Genomic DNA, 14,743 nt, shown 5'->3' with positions numbered 1-14,743 from the left:
GCTTCTTTTGTGACTTAGACTTGGATAAGAACATAGATTACGAGATCTCCATTTTAATAGCAACGGCTAATGTCTTTAAGATGACGTTATGTGTCGGCAGAATAATGCTCCTGACCTGTTCTAACCTCGCAAAAGCCCCCAAAGAAACCAGACTAAAGTAAAGATGACCGGAATTCTTTTTCAGCTAAGATTTTTACACAAAACGTAACCACCAGATAAGTAAATGCGTCTAAATACCTCCTTCAAAAATAAGTGCTAACAACAGAGACCTCCACTTCCTTCGTTTTCGCGCTTTCTAAATTGGATTCGCTTGAAGATAATAGAAACAAACGAGGCAAAAAAAAAAACAGTCAGAATAGACCGGCCATCTGTTGCCAACACACTCTTTCCCCCCTGCTTTAAAAACCTTTCAGAATGGTTTCTTCAAGGAGGACTAGTGTGAAAGCTCTCTCTTCCAAGCTTGCATGTCTCCTAACTAATGTGGACAAAACTCTCATTTGCAGTATTACACAGAACATGTTAGCCTGTTGTGTAGTGTGTTTTTAATTCACCAAATCTGCCAGTGAGCCTTTCTTTAATCAAGGCACTAGGATAGGACAGCCCAAGTTTTGCTTTGTTATTTATAGCTGCAGGCTGCAGGGCCTTGACCTCCTGACACCCACCTTCCCTGTATGGCCACCACCCCATTTAGATTCTGTTCCTCCTAAATCTCCTCTCCATTGGCCCTGAACTTCACCAAAATAGCTTTCTGCTTCGCAGGCCTATCTCAGGATCAAGGAGCCTCTTGTTCTTGTTTTTGGTTGGAACTTGGCGCAAGGATCTGGAGGCGATTAAAGAGGTGTGTTCATGGTTCTTATTTCTGCTTTAATGTCTGAATATTTGTTTTGTAAATCATGGTCCTTAAGATCTTAGAAGCATGTAGCAAACTTGAATGAGAGATGGAAGCTCTTCTTGTTCGGTTGCATGCTCGCTTTCCCTCCCTCGATTGTTCTTAACTTCTTGCATCTCTTGACCTACATCCTGACCTGCAATCTGCTCCTGAAAATGGGAAAATCGCTTGAAAAAAGCAGCATGCACGAAAAAGGGCTTCAAATGTGCTCTTCTGAAATAGTTCTTACCCGATTCTAGCACTTGCACTTGGTTTCCAATAATTTGCTTTTTGTTGGCACAGGTTGATTGTTACGGACCACAGATTGTGATACCCAACAACCAAATCTAACGGCAGAAAAAGAAAGTCGGCCAAAGGTTTGCGTGGCACCACTGTTAGAATTAGCCAGGCTTAAACATTAGAGGCTAATAACCCAAGATCTTAACATAACCTAGTTCATGACAAATCAATCTAATGCGGAATAAATTGGTAAACATTATACCAGCGTTAGCAGTTGCAGCAGCCATTTACGCCTGATCCGTAGAGGAAGTAGGCGATCTTGTCGGTGTAGAAGACGCAGCGGCGAATCGGCGTCCTCCGGGCGCCAACGGGAGTGCTTGGCCTTCCAAACCCCTCCAGTGCCTTTAGCGATCAGACTAGCGGTGGCTAGGGTTTTAGAATGACGTGAATGGATTAATTAAGGTGCTAACCACGACCTTATATTTATAGGCACTGTGGGGCTGGGGGCCAGCCTCTGGAAACGGGCCTAATGGGCCTGCTGATCACAGCCCATTAGGGTTATATCATTAGGTTTCCTTAATCGCGTTTAGATAGTTTAAACGCTTCCTTAATAGTGAAGATCACAATATCTTAACTGAAATATTTATTTCCAACATTCTCCCACTTGATCGAACGGTTAAGGCTAATGTTCGTATTATACTAATGTTCACCCTTAGTAGTAACAGAAAGTACCGGACTAATGCGTCGTCTGTAGCTTGATGCACTACTGGGATCCCATTACCCACAGTCTCACTGAAACACCTCGGTAGAACGCTTATTCGTTAGTTGGGAGTCATAATGGCCCTAAACCAGGACCTAAAGACTATCCACCAAACCCATATTAGTAACGTGCTGCTTAAACACGTTCGGTGGTAAGCCTTTAGTGAGCGGATCCGCTAACATAGAATTAGTTCTTATGTGCTCAATCTTAATGGTTCGATCCTGGCATCTTTCTTTCACAACACGATACTTAAGGTCAATGTGTTTGGAAGCACCACTTGACTTGTTGTTACTCGAAAAGAATACTACAGACTGATTATCGCAGTATAACATTATAGGTTCCGTAATGCTGTCAATTACCTTAAGGCCCGGAATAAAATTCTTAAGCCAAACAGCCTGTCCAGTTGCTTCATAGCATGCCACAAACTCAGCTTGCATCGTCGACGCTGCAACTAAACTTTGCTTAGAGCTTTTCCATGATATAGCTCCACCAGCTAACATGTAGATATATCCTGATGTAGATTTCCTACTATCCACACATCCAGTAAAGTCAGCATCAGTATAACCCACAACTTCAAGGTTATCTGATCTTCTGTATGTGAGCATGAAGTCTTTAGTGCCTTGGCAGTAACGTAATGCCTTCTTGACACCAACCCAGTGGACCTTTCCGGGATTTTTCTGATATCTTCCAAACATTCCGGTAGCAAATGCCAAGTCAGGACGCGTACAGACTTGTGCATACATCAGGCTTCCGACAGCTGAAGCATAAGGTATGTCCTTCATCTCATCTGATTCCAATTGGTTCTTAGGACATTGGGCTTCACTAAACTTATCGCCCTTCGCTAATGGAACAGGTGTGGCCTTACTCTTATCCATATTAAATCTCTTAAGCATTTTCTCAATATATGCCTTTTGAGACAATCCTAGTACTCCTTTGGTCCTATCTCGGTGTATCTCAATGCCCAGAACATAAGAGGCTTCACCAAGATCTTTCATATCAAAATTGGATGAAAGAAATCCCTTTGTCTCATGCAGCATACGCTTATCACTGCTCGCTAATAGGATATCATCCACATAAAGCACTAGAATTATAAATTTACCACCCTTTATCTTAGTGTAGATACAATTATCCACGTCATTCTCCTTAAATCCGAATTTCTTAATCACTTGATCGAATTTAAGGTTCCACTGTCTTGACGCTTGCTTAAGCCCGTAAATGGATTTCTTAAGTCTGCATCCCAAATGTTCCTTGCTCTTCACAACAAAACCTTCCGGTTGTGCCATGAAGATGGTCTCATCCAAGTCACCATTAAGGAACGCAGTTTTGACATCCATCTGATGTAGCTCTAAGTCATAATGAGCCACTAGCGCCATAACGATTCTAAATGAATCTTTCTTAGACACAGGGGAGAAGGTTTCATTATAATCAATCCCTTCCTTTTGTGTAAATCCTTTGGCTACAAGCCTTGCTTTGAATCGTTCGACATTCCCTTTAGAATCACGTTTAGTCTTGTAGACCCATTTACAGCCTACTGGTTTGACTCCATTAGGAATATCTACCAGATCCCAAACATCATTGGAACTCATGGACTTAAGCTCTTCTTCCATGGCCTCAACCCATTTGGCAGAGTTCTCACATGATACTGCCTCTCTAAATGAGTTAGGATCATCAGCTTTCCCAATATCATACATGTCTTCACTTAAGTATGTTTCACAATCAGGGAAAACTGTCTGTTTCCTAGCCCGCTGTGATCTTCTTAATGGTTCAACAGGCTGAGGTGCTGGTTGAGGTGCAGTCTGAGGCACCTCGATAGGGTTCTCAACTTCAGCATTAGGCGCTATTTGCTCAGCTTGTTGTTCGCTCGCAGGCTCAGGAGCTACTTCAACAGGCGGAGCAGAGCTAGTACTCTGAACAGGAGGCGTAATCTGAACAGATGGTGTCCTATGAACGGAAGGAACGAACAGCGGCACTAACTGAGGTGTTACTGTTTCTTGAATCACCGAGATGGGAAGCTCAGCCCGTATTTCTTCAAGATTTATTTCCCTCCTCGGAAAGCTCCCACTGATTCCTGCATCCTCTAGGAATACAGCCTGCCTGGTCTCAACGAACTTAGTGAAACGATCAGGACAGTAGAATCGGTATCCCTTAGACTTATCAGGGTATCCGATGAAATAGCAGCTCACCGTCTTATCATCTAATTTCTTTTGCTGTGGATTAAATAACTTAGCTTCGGCTGGACAGCCCCACACACGCAAATAATTAAGCGATGGTTTCTTCCCAAACCACAACTCATAAGGTGTTTTTGGCACGGATTTGGAAGGAACACGATTAAGTATGTGCGCAGCTGTTTTTAATACTTCCATCCACAACTCCACAGACAAAGTAGAATAACTAAGCATGCTACGTACCATGTCCATTAGTGTACGATTACGACGCTCAGCAACTCCGTTTTGCTGTGGTTCGCCCGGCATACTGTACTGGGCCTTTGTACCATTCTCTTCAAGATACTTAGCGAATGGTCCAGGTACTTGGCCGAATGGAGCATGTCTCCCATAATATTCACCACCTCGATCCGATCTCACTAATTTAATAGTGACATTATGCTGATTTTCCACTTCAGCCTTGAATATTTTGAATTTATCTAATGACTCGGATCGATCACGAATGGGGTAAATATAACCATAACGAGAGAAGTCATCTGTGAAAGTAATGAACGAGTCAAAACCATCAACAGACTTTACTGGGAACGGGCCACAAATATCAGTATGAATTATTTCTAATAGGCCCGTACTCCGAGTAGCTCCTTTCTTAATTGTCTTAGCGAATTTCCCCTTAATATAATCAACACATTGTTGATCGAAGTCTGAGAGATCTAATGAATGGAGTATCTCTTCTCTTATGAGACGCTCAATTCTCCCCCTCGAAATGTGGCCCAAACGACAATGCCACAAATTCGAAGAAGTCTCATCAGTACGCTTACGCTTATGCGATACATCATCCACATTCATTGCAGAATAAACTTTATCAAGAGAGAGCAAATAAAGATCGCCTTGCAAATGACCAAGGCCCACACTTAAATTATGAAATTTAATGTTGCACACAGAGTTGCCAAACTCACAAATATGTCCCGACTTATCTAAACGCGAAACAGAAATAAGATTTCTCTTCAAATTGGGAACATAAAGAACATCATGCAAACTAAGGTTGAAGCCGCCTGGTAACTCCAAATTGAAGCTCCCAATGCCTTCAACCTTCACTTCATTGCCATCAGCCACTCTTAGACTTCGCTCCCCCTCTCTTATAGTTCGGATCGAACTGAATACCTGCAGTGAATTGGAAATGTGCACAGTGGCACCTGAGTCAATCCACCAAGTATTGGGAGAAAAATTCACTAAGAATGATTCATCAATAAAAGATACATAATCAGTAATTGTACCTTTGTTCTTAAGCCACTCCTTAAATCCATGGCAATCCTTCTGCTCATGTTTAGGTGACTTGCAGAACTTGCACAGCCTCTCATTAGAGGTCTTCTTATGTGACACGGCCTTGCTCTTATGGCCCTTAAACTTTCTCTTATGCTGCCTGCTGCTGCCAGACTCAGCCTGATGCTTAGGAGTGTTGCTCATGCTAACACGCCCAAAGCGCTCGCTGACCATGTTGATAGCATCCTTCATCCTCTCAGCTTTCTGCCTTTCTTCTTCCTCAACACAGTAGCTAATGAGCTCAGCCATGCTCCAAGTCGCCTTCTGAGTGTTGTAGCTTATTTTGAAGGGACTGTACTGTGCTGGCAGAGAAGTCATGATGAAGTGCACCAGAAAACCATCAGAGATAGCCATATCCAGTGTCTTCAGCTTATTTGCCATGTCACACATGCTCATAATGTGCTCCCTGATTCCACTTTGCCCATCATACTGTGAAGTCAGCATCTTCATGATCAGGGTGCTAGCATAAGTCTTGGAAGAACTCTTAAAGTTCTCCTCCACCTTGGCAAGATATGCCTTGGCGCTCAGATCATTACCATCCTTGTCCTTATCAGGAATAGCACCACAGATGGCCGGAGTGATCGTGTTCTTAATGATCATGTTAGCCATCCTGTCTGATCTCTCCCACTTCTCAATGGCAGTACGATCACCATTGGGATCAGTGGGCTCTGCTGGCTTATCTTGACGTAAGGCGAGATCATACTCGCACACAGCAATGGCCACCTGAACATCTTTATACCAGCTTGGATAGTTGGTGCTCAATGGACTTCAGGTAGCCCGTCATAGTGTTCACTGAAAATCATGAGAATAATAACTTAATTAAACTCACAATTAAGATGCGCATAAGAAGTATGATATTAACCCTACGATGGTTTGATTAAAATCATACATAAATTTCAATTTGCATCACCGATGGAGAAAACAAACGAAATTTATCATTAAAACTCGTAATTAAATCAACGATGGTCAGAATTAATTACAATTGCTCTAAATAAACTTCCCGATGGTTCCATTTAAATAGAGTGCATCTTAATTGCTTATGGTGGATGAACATAATTTTCAGTGAATAAATGCAATTAAAACATGATTAAAAAAACATTTACATAACTCATGGAAATTAAATAACATAATGCTGGTAATTAATAAGTGCAACAGAAATAATTAAAGCCTTTAAACATAACAGCAATTAAAATTGAGCTTAAATCATAAGAAACAGTAAAAGAATAAGGCTTTAACATCAAAACTGGGCTAAAACACGTAAAAAGCCCAAAATTCTCCTCTGCGCGCGCGGCCCAATCTGCGCATTTGGCCCATTTGGTCCATCCCACGAAATCCTAATGCGGAGAAATCTGGACCGTTCATCAAGATCCAATGGCCACGAACTGATGTGGTGCAGTATAAAACAGTGGAGGTGCGGTGTGAACCCTAGTTTCCTCACTCCAGTCTCCACTTTCTCCTCAGACAGCAGCCGCCGCTCGTCTCCAGTCCAGCGCCGCGCGCGCCAGCGTCAACCGCGCGGGGCCTTGGCCGGCAGCAGCGCTCTGGCCCAGCCGCCGCAGTCTCAGACGCGCGGGCCCGCAGGAGCGCCGCCTGGCTCGACGCGCGCGCCTGCGTGGGAGCCGGCGCATGCACCCGAGCGCGCGGGGCCCTGGCCAGCAGCAGCGCTCTGGCTCCCGACCGCTGCGGCCTCATGCGCGCGGGGGGCCCGTAGGCAGCGCCACCTGATGCGCTGCTCCGAGGGAGCTGCGGCTGCTGGCCGCCCCCCGGCCGCCCGCTGATGGCGTGCCACACGCCCTTGTGGGGCCGGCGTGTGGAGAGCCCGGCCGGCATGCTGGCCGCCTAAAACGCCGCCGGGGCCGCGCGAGCGTCGGCGCCTTAGCCCTCCGCCTTCTGATGCCACGAGTCTCGCGCTGCTCAAGCGCGGGTCCCGCGCCGTGCGCGGTGAGCGGCGTGCGCCGCAGCGCCTTAATCCCTTCCGGATCCTCTCGCCGGGTTGCCGTGCGACCGAGTCGCGTGGCTTCCCGTCGAGGGGCTCCGTTGGGGTGTCCTTCGCCGAGATCTTATGGCTCAGACACACCTCCAGGTAAGGATTCATCCATTAGGGTTAGAGTTCATCATAAATTTGGGAATTTCGTGATGCAATCTGAAAAATTGCTTTTCCCCTCCTTCTTAATGCTCTGTGATGCATCTAAACTCATGGATCTAACAACTAATTTTGCGGAAGTTAACATGAACAGAGATCTAATTTGGGGAACAGATTAAGATTAATCTTAAACTTGACATAAACCGAAATAGATTAGATCTAATCTCGTGATCAGAAACTTAATTAATCATGATTTAGATCTAATCAAGCATGATTAACACATAAAAGCCATTATACAGGATCTAATTGCATCTTAAACCGACGAAAACAGAGGCATAAACATAGCTCAAAATTGATCGTGCATGACTAGGTTAAGATGGCTCTTGATACCGATTGTTAGAATTAGCCAGGCTTAAACATTAGAGGCTAATAACCCAAGATCTTAACATAACCTAGTTCATGACAAATCAATCTAATGCGGAATAAATTGGTAAACATTATACCAGCGTTAGCAGTTGCAGCAGTCATTTACGCCTGATCCGTAGAGGAAGTAGGCGTTCTTGTCGGTGTAGAAGACGCAGCGGCGAATCGGCGTCCTCCGGGCGCCAACGGGAGTGCTTGGCCTTCCAAACCCCTCCAGTGCCTTTAGCGATCAGACTAGCGGTGGCTAGGGTTTTAGAATGACGTGAATGGGTTAATTAAGGTGCTAACCACGACCTTATATTTATAGGCACTGTGGGGCTGGGGGCCAGCCTCTGGAAACGGGCCTAATGGGCCTGCTGATCACAGCCCATTAGGGTTATATCATTAGGTTTCCTTAATCGCGTTTAGATGGTTTAAACACTTCCTTAATAGTAAAGATCACAATATCTTAACTGAAATATTTATTTCCAACAACCACATCTTGCCATCAGGGGAAATGGGGCTGTCAATCTCTTACCCACCGGATGACTACCTGCCAGCCGTGGACGACAACATGGGCCGGCTGTTCATCCGGTCCCTGAGCTTCGACGACATGGAGATGGAGGACGCAGCTGATTCGCCTTCGGCATTGTCCCCCAGCTACGGCCATGGGAACCTGATGTTGGAAGGCTCCCTGAGCTTCAAGAGGAGAGAGGCCGACCACGTTCAGATGCAGACTCTCTCGTCCGTCAGGAGTCCCAAACCTGACAGAGACTGTTGCAACACCAGTCCTGGTGCTGGCACCGCTGGTTCATCAAGATTCGGGCCGGCCCGAGACCGTCCACCGGATCATCCAGTCGACGAAAGTGACAGCCCGAGGCACCAGGCCGCGGCCCTCAGACTGCAGAAGGTGTACAAGAGCTTCAGGACAAGGCGCCAGCTTGCGGATTGTGCCGTTCTTGTGGAGCAACGATGGTAAGGACTGACTGCTCTTGTCATTGAAGTGGTGGTTTCTGAATTTTATGATCGGCAAATGCAGGTGGAAATTGCTTGACTTTGCACTGCTCAAGCGAAATTCGGTGTCATTCTTTGACATAGAGAAGCCTGAGACTGCTGTTTCAAAATGGTGCCGGGCAAGAATGAGGGCTGCCAAGGTACCACTTGTATTCTTTCATTCAGATATCATCATACCATTTTTTTTTTTGTATCAGCAGTTTTCTTGGAATAGGAATATACTACATTTCTGACACAGGTGTAGTGTTGCTATCACGTTTAGGTTGGCAAAGGTCTCTCCAAGGATGAAAAGGCCCAGAAACTTGCCTTGCAACATTGGCTTGAAGCGGTATGCACAAAGAATAAAATGTCCCAATGCTATTCAGATGATGCCATTCTGCAACCAAAACTGGATTTCAACTAATTTCTTATTGTCAGATTGACCCTCGGCATCGGTATGGCCACAACCTGCACTTCTACTACCAATGTTGGCTCCACTGCCAGAGCAAGCAACCATTCTTCTACTGGTACAGACACAGCAAAAGTGCAGTAGTCATGTCTCCGAACCTAAAGAACAACACAGTTATTGAGTACTCACGGTTCTGTAATTCCTATGACAGGTTGGATGTAGGTGAAGGGAAAGATGTCAGCTTAGAGGACCATTGCCCAAGATCGAAGTTGCACAAGCAATGTATCAAGTACCTTGGCCCTGTAAGTTTCACTGTTCCTCTTTTGATTCAAAGAGAAAAAACATGCAGGCAGAATAATCTTCTCGGTTGCAGATGTTACATCCTATTAACAGGATCTGTTGTCACGGCATTGTGCAGAAAGAGAGGGAATCGTACGAAGTGATAGTCGAGGATAAGAGGCTGATGTACAAGCTGAGCCGTCAGATCGTCGATACAACTGGAAGCGCCACGGGGACAAAGTGGATCTTTGTGCTGAGTACATGCAAGACACTTTATATCGGCCAGGTGAGTAGTAACAATTCTCCAAGAAGAGTTCTAATAGAATTTTCTTCACACTGACAGCGTTTCAGAAACTGACGCATGCAAGGCCGATTTTTTTTACATCTTTGCAGAAGCGGAAGGGCGTATTCCAGCACTCAAGCTTCCTTGCAGGGGGAGCCACTTCTGCTGCCGGGAGACTGGTTGCAGAGAATGGAGTTCTGAAGGTACCAACCAGGGCAATTAGTAGGAGGGATTCATAACTGCAACACTAAATTTGCCTGTCTCGCTTAACTCTGAAATCTGCCCATTGCAGGCTGTGTGGCCTCACAGCGGGCATTATCGGCCGACGGAGCGGAACTTCCAGGAGTTCATGAACTTCTTGAAGGACAGGAGCGTGGATCTGAGCGATGTGAAGGTCAGCAGAAGGTTTTCCTGCAAATGAAATTCTGCATAACCTGAAACTGTTTTTTCGGTTTTCCTGCAGTTGAGCCCATCAGAAGAAGGTGAAGAAGACGGCGACTTCAGCCTCAAGGGCAACCACCACTCGCAGCTGGACTTGACCGAGCTCTGCGAGCGGAAAGAAGACAGCCAGGAGCAAGAGGCGGTGCAAGGCCATGGCGAGCAGGAAGCCGAGACCCGCAACGACGAACCCGCCCAGCCATCCACGATGAGGAAGGCCTCCTCGGACAACAGGCTGCACGGGAAGCGGCCGCCGAGGCTGGTGATCAGCTCCAACAACAGAGTCCCGCTGCCACCGGCCCCGCAGCCCAGCTCGAGGCCGCTGCCGTCGCCGGGCGGCAAGGAGATCGACCCGGACTCGGCCACGTTCGGCGAGTGCCTCGACTTCTGCAAGCGGAACCTGTTCGCGGAGGACCTGTACGAGGAGCACGGCCTGGACGACCTGGCGGAGGTGCCGGAGGCGCTCATCCTGAGCCGCATCAACTCCAAGCGTGCCATGCGGTCGTACCAGCTCGGGAAGCAGCTGTCCTTCCAGTGGAGCACCGGCGCGGGGCCGCGCATCGGCTGCGTCCGGGACTACCCGTCGGAGCTCCAGTTCCGGGCGCTGGAGGAGGTCAGCCTGTCGCCCCGTGGCGGGAGGCCGGCGAGGTTCCCGTCCCCGAGGCCGGGCGCGCTGACGCCCAACAGCATCCCGGCCGGCAAGTGCGGCAGCCTCACCGCCGACGGCGACGGCGTGAGCATGTCGCTCAAGCCCAGGCAGAGGAGTGCTACCTGGACTGCGTTCTGATGCTGTGAGCCGGCTTGTTTTCTTGCTTTGTTCCCCGGGAGGAGGATGCCAACTCTTGTGCATATTGTTGCTGATGTAGATTAGTACAAGGAACGCATCACAATCACAATTGCTTAGGAGGATCAGGATTAACATTATGGGTGATACCATTGCCTCATCATGACTAAATAGATGATCCAATGAACTTGCTCTTGGGACTTTTCTAGTGCACACATAGAGAGGAACCGCGGCAGCGAGATCCTTATAGGATGTTTCACACTCTGAACAAATCCAACTGAGCAGATGTCACCTTATCTGTCTTGAACCATAGAATTGAACTCGGGGAATTATGTGCTGTTAGCAAATCTTTATGCAGAAACAGGACGACGTTGGGAGGAGGCAGGGGAGGTGAGGAGATTGATGAGGACAGAGTGTGAATATGGGTCCTCGGCAGAGCTTTTGACTAATGCATGCCAATAGACAACTCCAAGGAACTAAAACTTCAGTTTGGAAGGCAAAGCTCCATGCGTTAGCCAATGTTATTAAGAGAAGCAGGATTCAAGACTAGCCATTTGCATGTACACATTCAAGCTATCTTTTACTACCTCCATGCTCTTTGTTGTACAAGTGGTGTGCTGACTATGTGATTGCTGATTTTGGATATTATCCAATATTGTATTACCTTATTAGTAGTTATTTTGAGAGCAAAAGAGGAAAATACCTCAGTATACGATAGCAGAGAATGTGAGACCAAAACAGTGGCCGAGCCACCAGTCTGGCAAGGTATGGCGGCCACCACACCTGCCGCTCGTGGCTCCCAATAGGTATGTGCTACCGCCCAAGTGGCGGAGCCAGGAATCACGGCAGGAGGGGCTGCTTCCCCTTCTTCCTCCTCTAGCCCCTCCCCCTCCTTCTTCCTTCTCAAATTTGTAGGAGGGGTTTAGGGGGGGCTTCATGGAGATTACAGCGGTAGGGGGGCTTGAGCCCCTCCCGCCCCACCACTGCCTCCGCCGCTGCTACCGCCGAACGCTCCCTCGGCTGCTCCGCTGCCCAATGCTCTCCACGCTCCTTATAGGTTATTGACGCTAGCTCTGCTATTGGACAAAGATGTAACATTCAGCTTTTGCGCCACGGGTAAATCATCTATAATGGTCCAATGGATTTTGATGCCAACGACCAAATTGAGGATCCTATTATTGCCTATGCAAAGGACCCAGTGATTTACCCACCTGAGATTGAGAAAAAGCCGGTATGTCATAAATTTTATTCCCTAACCAGTTAATGGTTTTCTCGTAAATTTTGTTTCATTATCAACCTGTAGCTTTCTTTGGCATATGCCGACATCATAAAGAAACTACATTATTTTGAATGCTGGTCGGCGAAGGAGTTCGCAAAAAATAAATAGATATCAAGACTCTATATGTGAAGAGATAAAAGAAATTAATTTTATCCCAGATACCAATGAAAGGACACTGATAAAAAGCAACATATGTAGGTACATAATTTTTTCTTTTTGCAAAATATGCATGTGGTTTTTAAGTATGCTAACAACCTTCCTTCAATCAGATGGACAAGACTGGCATTCCGGTACAAGATCGTAGAGTCTCCAAACTCCTTTCAAACACAGTTGGGAGGCCAGCAAAGACATTCGATGAAAAAGTAAGTAAATTAGCTGAGAGGCCAGCAAAGACATTTGATGAAAAAGTAAGTAAATTTTATGGCTACGAGTCAAAACCAAGTGAACATATATGGGATAGGATAAAAAGGAATCGGGGGATAGGATAAAAAGGAATCGGGGTGATGTGACAACACAAGACGTAATGAAAAGTAATAAGACTTGTATTCAGCAAGCCTATCATATTGTTGTATGGTGTTATGTTGAAGATGTGTCCTTTGCAGAGTTCAGCTGTTTCATGGCGGAATTTGACAAGTTAGTGACCAATTCTTGCTCGGAAAATCGAATCATTGTGAAATAAAAGGATTTTGTTATAACCAAGAAGAAGATGGAGACGTTAACCCGATAAAAGGCACACGGTGAAGCCGGCTTTGCCGTCAGGGTTGGTCACTGTCGAGGATTCGTCATGGGCCGCGCACGGCGAACTAATATGCAGTGTGTTTTGGAGCCTTCGCCGTGTGCCTTGGGCACACAGCAAATGGCCGGAATCCGGTCGTGATAATTGTCTTGGAGCTGCCTTGGGGTAGAAGCCTTGGAGTTGCCTTTCGAGCTGCATCAGAGAACAAAATATCAGTTGATACATGATTTCAGTTAACCATCACAAGGTTGTTCATAATTGCCAAGATAACAAGAAGCCAAATAGATATGAAAAGAAGCAAACATCAGGTTCATTCAGGCTAAGGAGAGACCAGGTTGGGACCAGATAACTACTCTTTGGACTATATCATGTAGTGTATACCTACATGAAACTAAGATTCATATATGAACAGTAATCATTCAAGTAATGTGAGCAATAAGCTACTCAAGAGGGAGCTTTACTGCTCACCATGGACATGCCTCCCTACCAAATAAATATATACTTTGGATCATGGGTACTAATTACACCCATAGGCAGTTATGCGAAGCAAGCAAATGATTCCACCACAATCATCAACACAGACTAGTAATTGTCAAAATAGGATTTGTTTTCAGAATATGGCAGGATGAAGTAAAATGGATTGGCAGATGTGACGGTTAACTTGTGGAAGATAAATTTACTTGTTGGTTCTCGAAAATTAAAAGCAGATGGGAGAAATTATTTCTACAGAGTAGAGAGCTGAATCCTACAATATTTAGGGCATACATGAAAGCCAGTCAGGTTGTTCCATTTTAAATGCAGACAAGTAGTAAAGTAGCTATTAGCAGCAAAACTGAACTAGAGACATTACTATCCTAACTCAACAACCTCAGCTGAAAATGAATGCCATAATAATTTGGATGTACTGGAAAAGCACTCAGACTTGTACATTACTACAACGGTGAATCCAATCCCAAATTTATGAAAAGCATTTGATAACTGAAGTAGTAAATAAACCTTGGAACAATTAAACAAATGAATTGATTTCAATTAAGTAGACATGTGAGGGTCTGAGCCGCTCTTAACCGTGAGCATGGCTGATATACCAGTTTTCACTATGCAAATGTTGCACATTTTACCCACAAGTCGCGTAAAAGTTCAAAAGAACTTTGGACCCAACCATGCTATGCTAGTCAGGCACAATACTACACTTCCTTAGGTGTGATTGCATAGGGTCCTGTCGCTACGATGCGACCTGCGCCAGCTCACCTCCACCGGCGGAGCGCCGGAGCTGCTTCGGCCCGGGCTGGGACCACTCGGGGCAGAGCTACCAGCCATGGCCTGCTTGCCCTTGGCAGAAGGGTCGAACCTCGTGGCGCCAGTCTGGGCCAGGTTCCCAGTCGCGCCGGGGATCTGGATGCCGCGGTTGGGGTCGCCTCCCGTTTGGCGCGGTGCCAGACCGCCGTCGTCAAGGGTCGGCAGAGTGGCCAGCACCGCAGCCCTCAGGCTCCAGTCCTCGCAGAGGGGAACGACGCCCTGAGGGAGGATCAGTGTAACACCTCCGGTGTTTAGCGCTATTTGAACATGCAATTAATGTGAAATGACAAGTTAACCCCCCCCCCCCCCCCCCATTTTCAATTAATTAAAAGCCAGAAATCCGTTTAAAGAAACCAAAAAAGTCAACTCTCACACTTTAACTCAAATGAACATTTGCCCAAAACAAAAGTT

The 14,743-nt window shown here is 46.2% G+C and overlaps 2 protein-coding genes across 2 annotated transcripts; one reads left to right on the top strand and one right to left on the bottom strand.

The window, feature by feature from the left end:
- Positions 1 to 420: 420 nt before the first annotated feature.
- Positions 421 to 11,331, top strand: LOC120690878 (IQ domain-containing protein IQM2-like). Its single transcript, XM_039973743.1, has 10 exons — positions 421 to 838; positions 8,348 to 8,810; positions 8,875 to 8,989; positions 9,112 to 9,177; positions 9,267 to 9,355; positions 9,449 to 9,539; positions 9,656 to 9,802; positions 9,910 to 10,002; positions 10,092 to 10,193; positions 10,263 to 11,331. The coding sequence occupies exons 2-10, from the start codon at positions 8,353 to 8,355 to the stop codon at positions 11,022 to 11,024; spliced, it is 1,923 nt and encodes a 640-aa protein (XP_039829677.1). The 5' UTR covers positions 421 to 838; positions 8,348 to 8,352; the 3' UTR covers positions 11,025 to 11,331.
- LOC120688963 lies at positions 4,908 to 7,180 on the bottom strand. Its single transcript, XM_039971303.1, has 3 exons — positions 6,897 to 7,180; positions 5,305 to 6,116; positions 4,908 to 5,191 (listed from the first exon to the last, which is right to left on the bottom strand). The coding sequence occupies exons 1-3, from the start codon at positions 7,178 to 7,180 to the stop codon at positions 5,136 to 5,138; spliced, it is 1,152 nt and encodes a 383-aa protein (XP_039827237.1). The 3' UTR covers positions 4,908 to 5,135.
- Positions 11,332 to 14,743: the final 3,412 nt, after the last annotated feature.

The sequence above is a fragment of the Panicum virgatum genome, chromosome 9N (assembly GCF_016808335.1).
Source record: "Panicum virgatum strain AP13 chromosome 9N, P.virgatum_v5, whole genome shotgun sequence".
Classification (NCBI taxonomy): Eukaryota; Viridiplantae; Streptophyta; class Magnoliopsida; order Poales; family Poaceae; genus Panicum; species Panicum virgatum.
Note: the sequence above shows the minus strand (reverse complement) of the source record. Positions and strands in the feature narration are given on the sequence as shown.